At 36.6% G+C, this 20875-nt stretch overlaps 1 protein-coding gene across 3 annotated transcripts in view; it reads right to left on the bottom strand.

Moving 5' to 3' along the window:
• Window positions 1-17736, bottom strand: part of SHC3 (SHC adaptor protein 3) — a 55192-nt gene extending 37456 nt beyond the window's left edge. Inside the window, exons 1-2 of one of the 3 annotated variants that reach the window (XM_048932168.1) lie at window positions 17702-17736; window positions 12622-12786 (exon numbers count right to left, since the gene is read on the bottom strand). In XM_048932168.1, the coding sequence (XP_048788125.1) occupies window positions 12622-12771 (150 nt within the window). In that variant the 5' untranslated portion in view covers window positions 12772-12786; window positions 17702-17736. Of the gene's footprint in view, window positions 1-12621; window positions 13465-14663; window positions 14776-17701 lie in introns of those variants that run through there. The other 2 variants (XM_048932169.1, XM_048932167.1) reach the window with 2 other exon arrangements.
• Window positions 17737-20875: the final 3139 nt, after the last annotated feature.

Genomic DNA, 20875 nt, shown 5'->3' with positions numbered 1-20875 from the left:
CCACTTACTAAATTACTGAATAGGAAAAGAAAAAAAGGAATTGCAATCAAAAGGTCTTTCCATTAATACAAAAATACTAAGTAAAAAATTAATAAGATATGCAAAATATTTCATAATCTTCTAAAATTTTGCTTCAACATAACATTTACTGCCTTGAATACCTTACTGATTGGAGTAAGGCACTTCAAATTGTTTGCACGAAGAGAGGATGGTTTATCATAATATACATTTGCTCCTCCACTTCATAAGGACATTGTACCTTAGTTGCACGTATACCAAACTACATAGAAGAAAATCTACTAATTCTGTGAAGACAGTGGAATCTTAAAAGAAAACCCATAAAATAATCCCCCTTCTAGGCTGTTGCTTATCTTCTGAATGCTACATTTTACTCATGCACAAACAGAGGCAGCAGGAGTCATTGTCTGAGAGCATCTGTCTGGAGGTAAAATGGTCCTTGCAATTTTTTTTAAGGCAAAACGGGTAGAGTCCTACCTAGCATTTGAAATACATAGTTGCATGTTATGTTACCTGTAACAAAGTGGCACATGACAGGAGAACATATCCTACCACATCTGCAGGAAGAAAGTTAATTGCTCAGCATTTTTTGAAGACAAATCTATCCAATTCGGGCTGACTATTTAAGGACCCTTTGTACCCTTTGACTTGACATAGTGTTCACACCTCTGTGTCAGGCTAGCACATTGGAAAGGAGGTACTGAAGATCTGGAAGCAAGGTTCTATACCCGGATAGCTAACATTGATAGGTATTTATAGTTCTTACATATATTTGAATAAAACTTTGTTTCTAATGTAATGATATATGGCACACTTATATTGCAGCTTAAAAAGCATAAATCTCTACCCATTTAACAGAAAGAGCCATTCAAACCAGGTAAACAGTTCCTTTAGTTAGGTTAAGGGTGGGGGTAGCCTTTATTCCATTGAACAAAAGGATCACTTTAGAAGGAGGGTTGTTGTGAAGATATCTCCACATAGACAGGCTGAAGCTGTGCCATACATTTCAGCACTACTGGCTGAAGCTGTGCCATACATTTCAGCACCACCGCAGACAAAAGCTAGAATAAGAGCTGGCATAATAATCAATTGTGAGTACTGAAAACCATGGAAAGCTCTTAAGGCTAAATTTATGCTTGAAAAATTTTAAATACAGTGTTACTGCATTCATACTGAAAAAGACTATATATATAGGGACTTCATCCACATGATACTAGGAGCTCAGCAGCTGGGCTGGAGCCTTGGTCCCTGCAGGATCTGGATCTGGTCAGCTATTACACTGAAGCATCAGATCTACTCTGAAGCTAAACCAGAACACAGTATCATAAGGAAGTTTTCCTCTATAACAGCTGAAAGCCAGCATTTTCTGTAGAAGATCTGTACTCTCAATATGCAGCAACCACTTTATTTAAAAACAAACAAACAAACTTTAGTGTCTGCTAAGAGGGTGTTTGCCAAAACTCAGGCAAAAATCTTCTTGTAAGTGAAGAGTAGGTGTGCACTGTCCTGCCACTGCCTTGCCCCAGTTCCAGCACCATGGATGTCTGCAGACACCCCTTTTCTGCAGTTGTTGCTGATAAAGCAAGGTGCCTCCTGGGAATGGAGTTGCTTTTGGCAAACATGAGCTACCATCTTCTGAAGAGACAGCAGAGCAGTGAGAAGAAGGGCTTAGCACGTACATAGCCATTCAGAGTTATGTCAGAGTATCTAGATATTTTAAGCAGAAGGGTGGAATAGAAGATTAGTTCTGTGATATTTCTAACATAGGGTGAGTTACAATATTAGAAAAAGCTGTGGGCAGAAGTAAAACTGGATATTTAGAGAAAAATAAATTTGTATGAGCAGCAGATACAGAGCCTTCAAGTCAGCTGTTAGAGATTTTCAGTTTCTCTAGAAGTTTGGGATATAAATATTCGTCTATAAGTCCTCTGTTTAGCTATCAATTAACACATTAAAATCTTACCTAGAACTAGTGTTACACTGTACGTACACATCATAAAGTAGCGTAAATTAATCTCAGTCTGTTATTTGAAATTTCATCAATCTTTTGTGTAAGAAGATACACTTGTAGTGACACGTTTCAGATATTTCTATACATATAGCCATTTTCTGAACTCCCAAACTAATCCTCTCCTGCAATTATCTCCAAAATGTAATGACTGCACTGAGCCTTAGGATGACCTCAGAGATGTACTGAGGCACATGTGCAGCTAGTGAGAGCTGAGGTCCATGCACTTCTGTGAAGCCATGTCACACCTGGTGTGATTTTCTTCCCTTCCCTTATGGCAAGGTTCATCTTCAGAGCTGCCTCTGAGGGTACCTGATGCCTGTCATTCACCAGCAGATGTTGAGGGAAATGATCTGCATCACTGCCCTGTGCTTCCCAAGTATCTGCATAACGGTGCCCTGCTTCCTACAGAACTCAGCAGTGTTGTAGAAATGAAACATGGGCAGCATAATGAAGGAAATGAATGAGGGAAAGGCCCTAAATGACATTGTCAGAATCTAAAACTAAAAACGTGTCATAAACATATGCTGCCATGAGAAATAGAGAAACATTTTTCTGATTATCATAGAGCTGCAAAACACTTTCATAAGAGACTGCAGGGAAATAAGACTTTCTACGTATATCTGTGCCTTGATATATTTTGATTCACTGCCACCAAACAGTAACTGTTTGGCATCTAGAATACAAAATAATAAAAAGAAAGGTCATATTTTAAAAATTTCAGTGCATGACAGTAAGTCACTGTATTTTTCCTAGATGCCTAGCCTTAATCATGTAAATCCCTTTACAAAGAGTTTCTTGAAGATTTTCATAAAGGCATTCAGCCACATAAGTAAGGGGAGACGGACTTCCAGCAGGATTCTGAGATCAACAACACAATGATGTGCTTCACACTTAATCAATACAGAGACACTGTGAAACTTCATCTAAATAAATTCTTAAGTCTGATCCACTGCTAGAAGTACCAGCTTCTAAACAAAAGCAAGCAACTTGTTTTTCCTGTTTTTCATATTTTTGCTTAAATGTTATATAAAGAATCAATCCATCTTAACATATTAAAAAATGCTTTTAATTTATATATGAGTGTATATATATATATATGCACATACAAACCCTATATATTGACTACATGTTTGCAGAAATATACAGTACCGTTGTTCTTAAGAATATTTACCAAGTACCATTAAGTCTGAAAAAAAGTTTTTTCTTCTTTCTGAAAAACAGTTTATAGATAAATGCCATTTTAATATTTTGTGGGCAGCTGATAAATATACCAACTTTTGGCATATTAGCTGTATATATCTATATGTATATATCTATGGACTTGAATATTTTTTGTAAGAAGTATTTGCCAACACTGAAAAAGACAGAAATTTGTTATCCTTTTCCCCCCACAGAGATTAAAAAAAATAATAATCTGTTAAGGCCCTCTTTATTACCTGGGGGTTCACATAAACACTGAGGCCTTAAAGAAAATATGAACACTTTGAATGTCTCCAATTCTTTTTGAAAGTGAGTCAGAGAGAGCAACATTTGACAAAGAAATGGTACTTCTGTGCCACTGTTATCAGGGCAGAAGGACAGAAGGTAGAATAGTACTGAGCAATTGATTCTACATTTGTTAACATAATTCCCAATGCATGACTAAGATTTTATGTGATTAAAAATTATCACTTGCTGAGGGAAATGTTGTCTGAAGTTAAGCTGTGCATCAATGTGCAATATTTTCTCCATGCTTCCAAGTGTAGTTTTCTTCTGTTGCTATATTTTCCCTTGATTTTAAGAAAATAAACTTTTTCTACTGATTTTTTTCTACTATTCCTGTATCAGACTTGTAGATATGAGCAGCCCTAGAAATCGTCACGCAACATTTTATCAATGATTAAAAAAAAAACAAAAACAAAAGGATATCTCCTAAATCTCTGTGCAAAAAAAAAAAAAAGAAAATCAATGCCAATCCGGATACATTCATAATTATCATAAGATATTAATAGTGGTTTACATTTGTCCCCTGTGAAAACATTCTGTCAGCATCTCACACACAAGTCATAGGATAATGATTCAGAACTCCATTAAAAAAAGGCTAACGATTCAGCTAGGGAAAGGAAAATATATTTTATCTTATCTTGAAATGCAATTTCTTAAGTCAACTCTAAAGTCTCATTTCTTGCTAGTAAGGAGAAAAATAGCACAGGGAAGCACATTTTCCATCTGTTGACTTTCTAATTTCCATCTCAAACAGTACTGAAAACAACCATCTTCAAAAAAAAGACCTTTTTCTCATTTCTTACTTATAGCATAGAGAAAGAAGACTGCCAACATCTTGCTCAAAAATACTCATACAATGCAGATGCTAAACGGAACGGACTTTCACAATATTCCACATTAAAAATATCAGTACTTTTATATGCACAATATTTCTTTTTGTTTGCATTTTGCAAACTTATATTTTTGCATGCAAAAACTTGGTAATGTTAGAATAAGAAATGCATACATTAGGCACCTACCATTTTATATGTAAACATGTTTTGCATACTGCCAATTTTTTTTTTTTTTAATACATTACAGGTTCTAGTGAAAAAAGAAGTTGCATGTAGTTTAGTTCTGTATCGTTCAGATATAACTTTCACGGCATATAATAGAGGATGAGTGCAATTGCTGCAGTGTGACGTTAACCAAAGTGAATGCCTGTAATATGCACAACAGTGTCACAAATGAAATGCTTCATTTTCCTCAGGTACATACCAAAAATGGGTGAACACTTTCCAGACAGTTTACTTACTACCTTGAATATTCGCTAAGATGTCTTTCCTTCTAAATCTCCATGCACATTAGCTCTAGCAGCTTATGCTCTGCACCAAATTTCATCTAATGCAAATGTACAAAACTTCTGCAGCCAAAACATGCTTCAAAACCTGAAAATCAGAATTAGAAGTTTAAAATCATAAATATGGAGACTGTAGATATATCCAGTTTTTTGAAGAACATCAGCTTAGACATGAAGTAGGACTGCTTGATGAATCTACTTATTACAGCAAAGATCCAGAAGACAGGAGCATTTCCTCTAAACTGGGTATAAACCTGAGATAAGATTCTGAAACACTGCTATGTTTTCAAAATTGTATATTGTAATTGTATCCAAATATACAATTTGAAGGTGTGATTCCAGAAGTATTCTGCCAGTGTTAAAACCCATAATTCAAAATAGAGAGAGAGAGAGTCCTTTCTTATATAAATGCTACAGGTTTTCATCACAGGAGTTAATATGCGTTTTTCCTGAATCTTGGTCAATATTCAGCTTTCTTGCATTTAATTTCTTGTGTTTCTTGAAGGAGTGCCCAAAATACGGCCCAGCATGCACAACAGAAAAGGGAAGGTTAGAAGCATCACAGACCAGATGTAAAGGACTATAAATCTCTACAGGCAGCAGGGAGGCCTGGAAAGCCAGTGGGTATGAGCAGAGCAAAGCAGGGGCTGGAAGCCACCAGTCTTGCAAGGACACACTCCCACAGTCCCTCTGCTGCACAGAGCAGCCCTGCTCCTTCACAGGAGGATATATCCTGAAAGAGAGAGTTGATGGGATGATTCTGTTCACTTACTGGTCTCTGCTTATTTCATGACTATAAAATTAATTTACAAAAATTTGAAAATGAGTAAAAGCTATATCTTTCAACAATTAGCGTTTGAATGTTTTGTTCTAGAGTAGGGTTGCTGTAACAAATGAATGGCAATAAATGGTAAAATCCACAAGTAATTTATACTACATCCCTAAAAGAATTTTAAACACCCTCAACCTTGTCTTATCTTGAAAAGTCTGTTGCATCAAAGTCTACAGGCTGAGCTATTCTTCACAAGCCTGATCCATCATAAAAACATCCATACAGAGCACCAACTCTGAGCATCTGAAATATGTATCTAAATTTTCTTCAAAACATTTTTAATTATGTGTGTGATAGGAAATCCTTTCTTTCCTCCAGCTGTGTCAGGCACTATGTGCCAGGTGATCTTTTCTGACAATGATTACAAGTGTCACAGTGTCACAGCAGACAGACCACAGTGATTTAAAGGCAAGGTCTGCATTCCTGGGCAAAGATGTATCTCTGTCCATCCAAAATTTTTACTAAAATTTCTGCCATAAATCTGCTCCATTTGCAAATTAAAAGAGCATTTGCCTACTCTTCTTGCTCAGCTGGGGATTTAGTAGCCTGGAAATCAGACTACCAGGGGTAGTTTATTTTCTTGCACCTGTGCTTGGCACTTGGAAATGAAGGATAGACCCCATACTGCATGGCAATGGTAGCATTTCCAAAACATTTAATTTCTAGGAAAATTAAGGATACTTTTTCAATGCCCTGTGAATTACAGAAGAAACTTGTTTACGAGCAAAGAGACAGCTCTGTTTCCAGTAATTTCTTCATCAGGATCACACTGTGTCAAATGCCATTCAGGATGTTGGTGCCAGCCTGTTCTCATATCATTTCAGTGCTAACAAGAGCTAAACACGGGAATAAAGGACAGTTAGTACCACAGCAACTCCAGAAAGACATAAATAGTGCTGAGCAATCCCCTGGACACCATATCTTCCTTTCAGTCTTGTCCCTGTTCTTTCTCGTATTCAGTAACCAATTCCAGGATCAGTTTCTGAGATTTTTTTTTTAAATTTATTTAAAATGGCTGTGCCAGTAAATGTAGTATGATGGTGCTTTGGGAAAAGAGGCCCAGGAAGCTTTTTCTATCTGCCTCATGTTATTTTCTTTTTGTCTCCCAGCAACTTGTTTATCTTTACTTTAAAAAAAACATATTTTTTTTTTTTTTGCTTGCTACCCTTCTCTAGTTTTTATTGTCTTCTTTTCTATCCATGTTTTAAAACTTTCAGCTGCAACTTGGCTTGTCTGAGTCAATCTTTTCAGGCCCTAAGGAAAACTTATTTGAAAAAAATTTATGGAATAAATATCACTTGTTAAGCAAACATGCTAGATTAGCCTTATGAAACTATCCCCATCCTTCTCCAAAAACACATGACACCTGGGATGTCGCTGCATCCTTGTTGCCATTGCAATGGCCAGGTTCTGCCCCAGAGCATTTCAGTACAGACAGGAACAGTGCTGCAGTGAAAGCTGTTGTAAGTGCACAGAATCACATAAACCAGGAGTACATCAGGACAGTCCAGAAACACATGCAAGCAATTACTTTTTCTTCTATGACTATGGAATTTGTTTCATTGTCTCCTTTGCTTGCTTCACCCTGCCTGAGCATCTGCCACCAGGAACGCTGCCTGTCTGGGGCTGTCCAAGGCAGATCTACACTTTTCCCATTGCAAACATGAAGAAAATCTAATACTAATACCTTGTGTACTCACTTGAACTTCCTACAATAATTGAAGCCAATCTGGAGCTGGTGTGCTAATGGAAATGTAGCTGGTGTGCTAATGGAAACAACATTTCTTGATAGGTTACAAGGCTGGGGGACAAAGGAGTGCCCAGTAGGCAGGATAAGTGCCTCACTACTGGCTGAAAAGATGTGGATTTTCCCTGAAGATTCTGATTCATCCATGTGTTTTCTTTACAGAGGAAGATACTTAAATTGGACACATGGTACTCTTAAAATAACCATTATTTGAAGATAAGAAAATTACAATCCAACTTCTAAGGGAAAACAAAGAAAGAATTCTGTCTGTAGTTTTGCCTCCTAAAAGGATTAGGTAAATTTATCTGTGGACTTTAAAACAGTATCAGTTTCATTTTAAAAAAGGATGTCATTCTCACTTAAACTTTGAAATCAAGATGAACAGTGGCCAAACTCTGTCCCTTACAAAACAACCTTAGCTGCACAAATTATACTATTTTGCAAATACCCCAGCTATTCTGCAGACCAGATATTTGCTTTCAGTGTTGGTTCTTTCACTACTGAAATCACCAGGTGCTTTTCTTTCTCTGAAAGGTGTGTAAAAGTAAAGAAATAATACTTGATTTATGTCGTTAGAGTAATATTGACTGTATGATTTCTGTTTGTAGGATTTGATTTAACTTCTGTGGGAAAGTCTCTTTTCAAATCAGTTCACACTACAACAAACTCAGATGTGGGAAGCTGTCCAGAATGGGATACTGAACCAAATAATAGATGTATTTTTCATAGTTCAAACAACAGCAAAGCAAATGTGAAGGACACTAACTAATTGCAAAATAATATAATATGTCGGCAGGAATCAACTGCTAAAACCAGTACTGTCTTTATCACATTTTCCCACTTTCTCTCCTTAAAAAATTCATGCATGCAGCATTAACAGCCAAGATGACAAGCCAGTCTTATAAGTCTTTGAGCTCTGGCTAGTACTCTTTGGGTACCTACATAGAGGAGAGCAGAATCTCAAATAAAGGGTCTTTTTTCAGTGCTATTATCACAATTTGCCTGAAATATAAAATCCACATCTTAAGCATGTAAACGGTTTGGGACTATTTTCCTTGTTATTAGAATCACATGCACAAAATCCTACCAACTAGGTTTTTACTCGGCATAAAATATCAGTGATAAACTACTAACACAACTGCAACTTGACTGATAGAAGCAGAATTCAAAAATAAAAAAATTGAAACGAAACGAAAAAAAACTTCATTAATTTTTTCATAAGAAATAATGATAAAACTAGCATCAATTAGAAAGGAAGCTAAAAATCCTTGCTGTAACATTAATGTTCTTAAAAATGAATAAAAAGGTAAAATGAAAATTGTAAATTTGGTTATAATTTTGACTTTATGTCTATTTAAAAGAGTAAGAGGAAACAATAAACCCTCTTCAATCTTTTTCTTATGGTACACGAAGTACCTTTCAAACAGGAAAATGGAGACTACCATGACAAAACCATGAAATGTGGTATTTTACTGCTGCTGTAGGCCAGCAGCAAATCCAATTTTTGTTAGAAAAGATGGAAAGAAATGGCACGTATGTCACAGTTTCTGCCATGTTAGCTCCATGTAAGATTATACTTTGCAGACTGGCTTAGCCACTAAAGAAGAAAGTGATGTTGTAATCTTGGTACCTACTCGCAGAGGACTGCTGAAATTATATTAGCCCTGCACATATGCTGAAGGGAATACTACAATGAAGTAGAAAAAGATGCAATAGATTCATAAAGCTCAGTAATTTACTTCATCCTTAAGCACATACTTTCAGCATAAGGAAGTAGTTAATTCAGTGAGAATATTCTTTTAGGAATGTTCACCCATCCCAAGACACATAAGTGTTAAAATATTATAGAAATAATAATGTTAAAGAATAATACTTAGCCATTAACTCTAGCTACTTTGTCTTAATAAACTAATTTGCTTTTCACTGAAATATTATTTGCAAGGTTTGTGTAGCTTCTTTAAGATATTACCTTTGTAACTCCTTTTTTTCAATATAGGATTTACCCAAGCATTTTCTATGCCACTATCTTGTTTTCAAGGCTCTTTCAGAAACATTAAATATATAATTTTAACATTATATTTCAGTGTTTTGGCTCTCTATATATTTTTTAACTGCTGAAAAATGGAATTTTAAACTCAGCACAGTTTTATTGCAATGCCCATCCACAAGTTATCTAAAGTCAGATGTATATTTGCCTCTTATCATGGTTGTTCATTATACTCCTAGTTCAATCAACTAAAATCTGGAAAATCTCTGCCATTACTCAGTTAAATGCATCAGTAGATATTTGTCACTGGAAATAAATAGATTTCAACTGTTGTTACATTTCAGAAGTTAACACTTTTTAATTTTATGTATTTGACTCTGACAACATTAAAATCACTCTGTCAGTCTCCCTATGGGAAAAACAATAAGCTTATCAATTAGTTTCATCATTGCAAACTATTTTTTTTTTTCCATTAATTCATTATTTGTTAAACTGTTGAATGGTATTTTTAAGTACCTTACTACTTTATGTCCCTGGTTTTGGCTATGGACAAAATCTGATTTGTTACACAAACGCTTGCTTTTTCTGTGAAGAAATTTTCTAGTGAAAGTAATGTACAAAAATTCAATGCAAAATCCATGGGAAGAAAAAAAAAAAAAAAAGAGACTGTGCCAGTAGTCCAGTGGCAGAAAATAATTCCATTGCAGCAGACCATGGAAATCAGAACACAGTTCCTGTTTACCATAACTCTACACTCCTTTTCAAGAATTACCATTACACTGCACATTTACAAAATGGCTAAGGAAAAACAGAATGAACACTGCCAGAAAATGATTGGAGAAAACAGAAAAAGGCTCTCCAGAAGAGTTGGAGAACAGAAACATATCAAAAGAGTGTCATGAAAGTGTTACATTTGTCATACACTGCACGTAGTAACTTATTTCTCTTACTTCAAGAGATTCCAATATGATTTACCTAGCTGCCCAGCATTGATTATTTACCCTGTCCCGGAGATTATTTTCACTGAATATGGAAAATGCAATCCAGTGCACATTTGCACAAAAAATGCTAGTTAACAACAAATCTAATTTTTGTCTTAACTAATTACGTATGGCTTTTGCTTCTGCAAAGCATACGGCAATAATTAAACACAGTGCCTGTCTCCCAAACAGTCAATACAGCCTTGAGGTATCCAAGGAATGCTTCGCTTCAGTGTACATTATCTATCTATTGATTTGATAGTCTGAATGCATAAAAGCCTTCGGAACTGACAGTGTTTAATGATGCAGGAACTGCACTCCTTATCTATATGAATGCTGCAGTTGCTGAGAGAAATTCTGAGATACTTAATGAACAGACAAATTATAGCTAAATGAGAACAGGTTTATTTTCATTCATTCATTCACCATTGATATTATGGCAAAGAGTACAAAATGTAAAATATCACCCTGTTTTAATAGGAACAATACTTCATTAAAAATGGATTCTGTAAATTCTAATCACAGGAAAATAAACACCAGTAGTGTAAGTTGTACAAAGTGCTAATGATTTATTTTGAAATTCTAACAGTCATATTTAGAAATATACTTTCACATATTGGAAATCAGCTAATTGAAGTTCTTGTTCTAGTATCCGTATTAGATAGAGGTTGATGATTAAATGAAAGTTTGCTCATATATAATTGTAATTTTCTTTTAAACTGAAAGTATAAATTCAACCAATGAAAATCACAGAAAATGAACAATGTGTTTGATTTCAGGTAAAACAAAAAAAAGGCTGTGAATTCTCATAGTGACTGTCTGCCTACTTACAGTGCCCAAAGCAAAATAAATCAGCTGAGTTTCCTGACCTAACCAGAGAACATTAAACAATTTTCTTCCAACTAGAGTGTTTCTTGTGCAGAAGGGTCTTCACAGAGTTACATCTAGCATTAATGGAACATTTTTATCGAGATGCTTCTCAAACAGTAAGAGAGAAGCATTTTATATCCCAAAGGGTAACACTGACTCTCTTTTTCTTTTGTAGTCGCAGTAAATGTCAGAATAGTCAGGAAGTGCTATTTTAGATTACCAGTCTCTGAATTGGCCTACTTATTGCCATTATATATAATACATCTACCATTGCTTGCAAAACTTATAACTAGCAGAAACACATGAAAGCTGCTTCCCAGTGTTCCAAAGGTTAAATATGCATTTGATAATGACACTTGAGAAATACTGTTAAGAATTAAGTAACTCTTGTAACTCACTTTTAAAGCATCCTGATACAAGATCATGCTTTGTATTGCAAACAAAACATTTGTCCCCAAAATAAGGGGAGATTTAAAATAGGTCTGTAATCTTATTAACAGTCTGCTACAGTTAAACATCATGCAAAAGCCTCTCAGCAAAGAAGAGTGACTGAAGAATGAATTGCAGATGTTATTTTTACACTGATGCTAGAAGGCATAACCAGTATCATACCTGACTGCAAAACTATGCAGCACATAACCTATTCTCAGAGGATCTATTTTAACAGATCATTTCAAAATACTTTCAAAGCATACCAAAATATTACCCTGGAAACTTGTGATTTGCTGCTATTGACATTCAGTATCAGTGAATTGAAGAGCAATAACATTAAAAGTGGCTGAATTCTCATTATGTAAAACAAGCATTTTCCTGCTCTACCCACAACAGTATTTCTATTTGTGGAACATGATAAGAATTACAATCTGTGCCTTATACTTTCACATTAAAAGCACACATGCCTTTAAAGGTATTTTCAATCTGAAATATCATGCAGGATAGATGGTTGTTCATACATCAGGGTGTATTTCTTTCCTACTGTAGATTGCACCAGATATGTTGGAAGCCCATGCATCCAAGATACATACAGTATGCTAGGTAACTCTAAAAACCTAAATTAGGAAGATGGGTGGGAACAACCAACACAATAGTAATAAAAATAGCCATTAGCTTAAAAACAATATTTTTACTCAGCTGCAGAATATTATCTGACAAGAAGTCTATTTGCAGGTTTGAGCTGGTATAAGTAATTAACACTGCTTTGCAACACTGCCTTTCTGCATTTACATACCGTGCATTATGCACAAAAAAGGAGCATACAAATAGAGATCCTTTCTGCCCCTCTAGCCTGCCATCAAAACCAGCACAGAATTTTTCATTGATAAAAAGAAGAGAATGGAAGGAATCAGACCAACCTTCACAGTGTACGTCACACCAGGTCCCAGGATCTTCTCACTCCAGTGCAGCCATCCTTGAGAGGGTTTATCGACAGTGCTGCTCCTTTGATTCCAGTCTTCATCTCTGGGGTGCATTTCCTCTGACTGTGTTTTTCTCCCCATATTCATCTTGCTCACGTCCTGCTGCAAACACGAAGTAGCAGAGACAAGGTTACATGTGTTGTCAAAAGCTTCTGCTGCTGAGCTGGAAGCACCCGAGCTTCCCTGTAACTTGGAGACTGCAAGCTCCTTCACTGCAGAGGACAGGTTTTTGATACCCAAAAGGCTGCCTGTATTAGAGAATTTCAAGTGGGACACTTTATGGATGAGGGTACACATAGTGGTGGGTCCATCTTCTTGGTCCTTGCGGAGAACCTCTGGAGTGACCAGATATGAAGGTGCTGCCGAAGTTGTAGCAACTGCTGAAACCTTGCTGTTCATGGACAAATTGTGAATAAGATCATCAACTGATGTCACTGAATCATTCCTGAAGCGGTTATACTTGGTACGTTGAAGCATGCCCTTCTATCTAGTTTCCTGCATATGTTCTGGCAAATCTGATGCCAATGCAGGAGATGCCTGTGCTAACATAGCAGGCGATTCATAGCAACACAGGCAGAGAACAAGATTTTAGGGTAAAAAAGCAAATAAAATGAGGAAGAACAAAAAAATTATATATTTAAGATATTTTTTGTGGTTCCACGTTAAGGTTAGGTGAAGAAACAGTTTTCTATAACAGAGATCCCAGTCCTGCTTAGAGCTGCCAACTTGCTCACAGCAAAAGCATGACTCACATAAATGAGAAGGACCCTTTTCAACAAAAGGCTCAGTGAGCACTGCAAATCACTTCCTGTAGCAAAAAAAATAAATAAATAAAAAATAAAAAAAAATCCACCCACTTACAGCACACTAGCACCAATCAATTCTCAAATTTCCTTATCTTCTCTCCTCAAACAGATATTTCCTTCTAACACTTTATTCCTCCCCCCCACCACTCCTTTTCATACCAAAGGCAATTACCTTTAAAAAGGAATTAACAGCCTTTATAAAACACCACACTTTATTCTTCTGTTTAACTGTTCTTTCACCTCACATATTTGTGAATCTATAGATACAATTAGAAAGCAAATATCTGGATAATATATACACACATATATTCCCCTCTCTTTCCACCAGCAAAATACAGATACTTCAAGGGTTTTCAGAATACCTTTAAGCATTTCAAAAACAGATGATAGAAATAAAGAAAATACACTATTTTCCCCTCACAAAAAGCAGTCTAGCAGATTTTACAAGCTTTTGTGTCAATGCTATTTCTCACAGAAATTCTTACTTCCAGTTTTTCACAGAGAAAGCAATCCTTCTCCCCTACCTCACAGCAATCTTATGTTTTAATGCAGGATTATATAAAGTACCTATGTATGAAGTAAGTATTTTTCTGACGTCCAATAACAGGTGTAAGAGATGCTTTTTCTTTCACCACTGATATTCACTCCAAAGAAAAATGTGAAATAGATCTTCCATTCCCTAGAATATTTGCTACAATTCTGAAAAACTGAGAAGTGCAAGGGGAATAGTCAAAAGTCCATGCATCATCTCACTAATGTCCTGCAGTACAAGGACAGGAATAAACCAATTCATATTAAGCACAAATATCAACCACAAGCACTTGATCTGGGGAGGAGAAAAACATGAAGAAATCAGATACTTCATTTTTCTCTCTTTTTTATTCTTTTTAAAATGCAAAGTGTATACAGCATTGTGAAATACAATGCTCATCACAAGCCATATGGCTCTTTTTTTAAGCTGACCTTCTCTTCAAAACATCTTTTAGACATACAAAAGTACAGTATATAGCATTCTTTTTTGAACAGACAAATAACTGCAGAAAATTTTAAAGGAAAAGTCCTGTGGTATTCCTTCCCTCTCCCTCAATAAAGGCTACAGTATTCGAATACAACAAAACAGATTAAATACAGTTACTTAATTAGTATATTTATGCCATTAAATTAAATCAGCACCTCTTGTCCCCGCAGTGATGAATAATGGCAGTGTCTGTGTTTCTAGTGATGTGGAACAGCCTCTCACCATCACACTGCCAACCTGCTACAGCATCCTCAAAGCATTTGTTCCTTTCTTCATCCTCCTAGCATAGCAACAGCAAATATACATATCATAGCCCAATTTTACTTGACTCAACTGCCCAGAAAACCCTATCACTCCCAAATGGCTCTCTTCATTAGAAGCAGCTAGCAAAACTGCAAAATATGAATGAGAGTGTGTGAATGGAAGGGCTGGCTAGCAACCTCACATTTCTGTGAATGAAGCAAGGCCTCACAGCCTCTACCAGGCAATCCCCTTGGGTACTCACCAGGCCAGCCAATACCAGCCGGCCTTGATGACTCATTCAGCAAAGGCTTGCTAAATAGTGGAAGATCCCATTCTGAACACAGGTGGCATCTTTCCTGCAGTAGCACGAGAAAACAAAGCTGGTGTCAAGGGTGGGTGACAGCACATTGTAAAGCCACTATAGGGGAAAGGGTATAGCAGGAGAAATGCAAGGATTATGTGGGATAGAGGTGGCAGGGGAGGAAAAATGGGGAGCCAGGGCTGTGGTCTTCCCTGAGCTGTTGGTTTGGCTGATTCATTTGCATCCAGAGTGGGAACGTGAATGTGCATATTTTGTTTGATGTTTAACTGCTCTGCCTATGTGCCAGCAGATTCACAGATTTTACAGCTCTGCATTCATAAGTCTAAGGAAAAAAAAACAAAACAAAACAAACTGCCTGAAAAGAAAAAAATAAAATAATAGCAGATATTTATTTGCACTATTAGCACATTATTTTAAAATGTTGTGATTACCAGGCCAGTGAGAGAGAAGCAGAGGGAAAGAGGATTGATTCCACTTCCCAGACCCACAGAAGCAGGATGGAATTCTGACATTATCATAGAAATGCTATCTAGATCTCCAACAGACTCTGAACTCTCCTAAAAATATGACATTTAATGCTGTTGCAGAGCAGAGCAGTAGTAGCTACTGAATCCCTAAGGGCTTGAAATTTGATCTGATAGGAAATGGTTTCCTTTGAAAATCTGTCCCAAAACTAGAAAAACTGAATATCTGAAAATTTAGTCTATAGTAATTCTTGTGACCAGAACATGTAGAAAATTTTGCCCTACAGGCAGCACACCCAAAACTCACTCAAGTAAATAATAAAAGTAGGAAAACTTGTAGTGGCCTTAAAATGCAATTAGAATTAGAATTCAGTCACTTCTTCTGTATTGTCAGATCATTATAAGGTGTCTTCTGAACTACATGCCCATTGTTTTCACACATATAATACCATGCTAGCCTGCAACCTTTATTATTATTATTATCATCATCATTACCAGAGCACTCTCAACAGTAAGGCATTCAGTGAACTATTTCCCTCTAATCCATCTGCAGCCATGCTAGGTCAGCTAGTAAAGTGAATCCAAGTTAAAACATGAGCCTTTTTGTTGAAGGGATGTGAGCCAGACACTGGCACCATGAGTAATAAATAGCCATAGAACAGTCAGTCCATTGTGGACTCAGTAATAAAATGTTAAGTGGAACTTCAGTGTTGATAAATGCAAAATAATACATAGCCCTAGCAATATACACATAATAAGGGGAAGTAGCCACCTCTGACCAAGTACAGCATTTCTTAGGAACTACCATTAATTTTGGTATCTCTGATTGCTCCTTCTTGCTTTGAACTTATCTCCATTGGCTTTTTATATGAATGCAGACAGTGTTTCACATTATTATTTCCCTTTCCCTTTCCGATGGCTCTGAAGTGCTGTTTTCCTATTGTATCTTAATGACCTCTACAGCCTGTATTTCAGAAGCAACGAAGTTTTATTACTCACAAAGAGGGGGGGAAAAAGATAATTGGGTCAAGATCAGAGAAAGGAAAGGAGAAAATTCTTTTCTTTTTTTGTTTCTGTTGTTGGGATGAGGCTTAAAGGGATTACATTTCTCCAGATGCAAAGGTAGGAGGCACTGTTCATGCAGGAGATGTTGTGATCACCACAAAGGGAAGCGCAGGCAGAACCGGAGTGTTCCACCACTTTCTGATGGAAGCCCGTTTGACAGCAAAGCAATGACTTCCAGTGAGTGATCCATATTTAAAGAAATGTTAATCATTTCAGAATGAGGAACAAAATCCTAGTACTGCATTGTGGTAAATATGTACAGTAAGCAGCCAAGTTGGGTGATGTTAAAATTGTGCAGAAAGGACATTTGCATTTCTGGCGAGTGGTGAAAAAATTTATTTTGGACTGATTTTTAAAAACGATGTGCATGAAAAAGACACTGATTTTGGAGGAAACATACTCTAAGCTGATTTAGGTTTAGTTGTTACAAGAAACACTGAAAATGTCAAACAACTTTGAATACAGATGTTGCCATGAGTTTTGATTGCAACCCACAAAGCACATATGAGTTCTACTGTAGTTGACCTTCCTCTTTATAAAAAGTCCTAGATAATCAATGCTGTTATGTTGCAGCATTAAATCATCAGCATATAGGATTATACTTTTTCTCCTTGTAATCTGGTAGGCACAAGGGTTAATACTCTGTTTTAGTAAATCATTTTGCAGACTATTTAATATCACAAGTGATTGATTGCTCACATTAAAACATAGCATTTCAACAGTCCAATGGCTTCTAATGTTCTGTGAGGATACTTAATCTCCTGATTTGTTAATTGAGAGAAGAAAATACCAGCTTTCATCCTATAGATATTTTCCGGAAACCTCTAACTGTATATTCATCAGGCTTTACACAGCTTTATATATGTGAGGGAAGCTTAGATGACATGGTTATAGATAAGCAAGTAACATTACAACAAGCAGCAGAGCATTATAATCTAAACTTCTTAAGCAGGTATGTAGCTATCAGTATAATCAAGATGTTATAATCGCAATATAATTGTATAATGAACAGATATCAAGATGTTATAATCTCAATATAATCAAGAGAATTAGGCAAAGTAAACAACGATCACAAAAGAGAATAAGTGGAAGAGCTTACCCTTCAGCTGAGCTCACCAGAAGACACCAAGAGAGGTGATCTCCAGAAGAGATCCTTCCCCTCTGGTAGCCAGCCCTTAAATAGGTCTAGGAGGGGTGCAGCCTGGCTCCACCCCTTCTGGCAGCACAGGTGAATTGTCTTCACCTGTGCTCCTCTGGCTGACTCATGGCTTGCCTCAGGTGATTAATCAGAGGTTCAGGCCATGACTCAGCAGTTCCCATACACTATCATAGTTAAAGAAATTATTCTACTTAATTTTTATATATCTATTCTGTTTGAACATACTTAATACATCAGTTACATACATCTGTCCTTACTATCTCTGGCATACCAGCACACAGAGGTCAGTTACATGCTCCTGTGATTTTAAGGGACACTTTCACAGAGCTGACAGGAATATCCAAAAGAACCAAAATCTCCATCAATGTCATTAAAAAGAGCCAGGACTATTACAAAACAGTCTGCAAGAAAAGAATGAGGTCTATTGCAAAGTCTGCAGTTCTGCTTTAGAAAAGAAAAAAGAAAAAAAAAAGACAACAATAAAAACCTCCAACAACTATTTTAAAAAGTTCTAGTTGATTTATTTCAACAAAAACCTGCTGCAAATTGCCTTCCTTTCCTTTTCATTCTATCCTCTCACACAATCAGTTTTGCTGCTTCTGTGGCAACCTTATTGCTAAGGGTTAGTTGTGTGAGTAAATTGGAACATTATCTGCAGTTGTGCAAGTTATTTCTCTGGAAAACCATATTGTTGGAAATATAACTGTTTAAAAACAATGATTACTATTTACTAACATTCAACTTCTGCCTTAATTTGAAGTAGTCCAATGTAAATAAAGGTTCAAAGTATGCCAAAAATTTCTGTGCAAATGTGCAGGTTTGAAGCCAGAAGCTGATCCTAAACAGGATCGTTTCTGGTTGCTTGAAAATACTGGAACACTTCTGCCTCAAGACTCTTTCATTCTGTGAAATATGCCATGGAATAGTTGGTAGAGAATGAAACTTGCAGCTCTTCATGCTGCATCAGTGTGGCTCCTGTTGGCCTACTGCTAAAAGCCAGCACACAGTGAAAGTTCAGTATGAATCTGAACTGGATCTGGATCTTACTACAGAATCTGACTGTGGCTCCATGGCTTCATGATGGATGGAACTCCATCACAATCTGCAAATTAGCAGTAGGTCAACCTTGTAACACTAAACCTGTTCTTAAGAACACAAATTTTTATAGTAAACTCTTATCTATGCTGTCATCTGAGGTGAGAATGGAAATCAGCTGCAGCAGTAGTGGCTGTACCTTCTGAGCACACCTAAAGTGCAGCAGTATGGAAGGTGGACAATGTGGATTATTCTCTCTGCCTCCCTCATCTCACTTGTACCAAAGGACATTTCCACCCTCGCAACAACCTTTGTAGATCCATTGCTGCCAGTATTCATTTAAAAACTCACTTGTTTTACTTTCAGTTGAGCTACATTACTTTTTTGCTATTCATTTTTCTCTCTTTTTTTTTTTTTTTTTTTTTTCCCTTTTCTCTCTTGCTGTACTTTGGCTGCTTCACAGGAAATTTCTAGACAACCTCATGTGAGTGTTTTACATGAAGTGATGTACCTGAACAGCCTCCCTCCCTCATCTAACCAAGCTGGAGGCACAAGGAGCTCTGCAGAATCACTTTAGACCAATGTTCCTACAGAGTGACTGCAGGGACACTGCTCCTGTAGGCACAGACTGAGTTCAGGTGCTACACTTCAGTTGAAACACCACACCAGACTTGGAGCCTGTCTCCCAGAGAAAGACCACTCAGCCATGTCTTTTTCCACCTCCAAGAACTATTGCATGGCTAACAAACTGTGTGGTCCTGTGTAAGATAGCACGAGACCATAACTGCCTCTCTAATGCTGTGATGCTCCAGTTGACAAGAAATGATAGTTCTCTTTGGCATATCCACATTATCATTCAAGTATTTCTCCCTGCTGCTACAGGTGACACATGAATGAAAGATGAGAATAAGGACTGTATCGTGTACGAAGACATGAAAGCTTTTGTTCAAGTAAACTAAACCTGGAAGTTAGAAAGCAAGATGGCAGTTGTAACACTCTGTAATTTGCTGATGCTAATGATGCAATCCATTTATGAAAAAGAGACAAATCAGAAAATTAGATAAACCTTTATCTGCCCGAGGCAGGATTTTTATTTTGAACAATTAGGAAGATTCATAGGAAAAAGTAAATAGCAACATCTTCTACAAACAAATGATGCAAGAACTCCTACTCATGAAGAATTATGTGAATATGGCATATAGGCTCTTGTTCATTGCTGGCAAAAATGATAGTGATTGCTGAAAAATACTGTTTTATAACTGAGAACTTGTACTATCAAATAGTGCTATTATATTCTTTGAATCTGTTGTAATTTCCATAGAAATAAATAGGAGGCATTACATTCAGAGTGACCTACTTTTCACACATACAACATATAAAACAATCACAAAGCAATAGCATAACTTACACAAAGGTCCTGACCCCAAAACTTTCTCTATATAAACGGGTCCTCATATTTGTCTGAAATTGTTGTTCAGTGAAAACCACACTGCTCCTTCTTTTATTTTTTGTATAAGTGGTAACAGCCTTGTCTTTGCTGGTAATTGTCCACTAAAAATGATGAACTTTTTTAATGCTGCATGTTCCCCTCCTCTTACCAAAAAGATACAATCAAAATGATAAGGACAGAAAAACAAGGAATAGTATAAAGGGGTGCTTTTACCTTGTATTTTATATACATCTGACCAAAATTCTGGAGGTTTGCATAGACATTTGGTGGCAGTTGCAAGAGCTGCTTAGCCTGCTTTCACACACCTTTCATTGATTTGTCACCACCTTTGCTCTGTTGGCATAAAACACATGCTATGGCACCTGTCTGAAGAATAACACAGAAAAATACAGTTATTTTTTTCCAGACAGACAAGATCTACACATTGTTTCACTAAATGAAAAATTGAACTGAGGGCAGAGCAAATCTAGGAATAAGTTATGGGTAGTGCAGAGATGAAATGTACTAATTGCACAGGCCAGGACAAATGCCTGATTATCTACTCTCACCCTGAAATACAATCCACCAGCTTGTGCCATTAAATTATACAGGTTTCCTTAGCAAATGAGAAGTTAAACAGTGTGCTGTAT

The sequence above is a fragment of the Lagopus muta genome, chromosome Z, assembly GCF_023343835.1.
Source record: "Lagopus muta isolate bLagMut1 chromosome Z, bLagMut1 primary, whole genome shotgun sequence".
Lineage (NCBI taxonomy): Eukaryota > Metazoa > Chordata > Aves > Galliformes > Phasianidae > Lagopus > Lagopus muta.
Note: the sequence above shows the minus strand (reverse complement) of the source record. Positions and strands in the feature narration are given on the sequence as shown.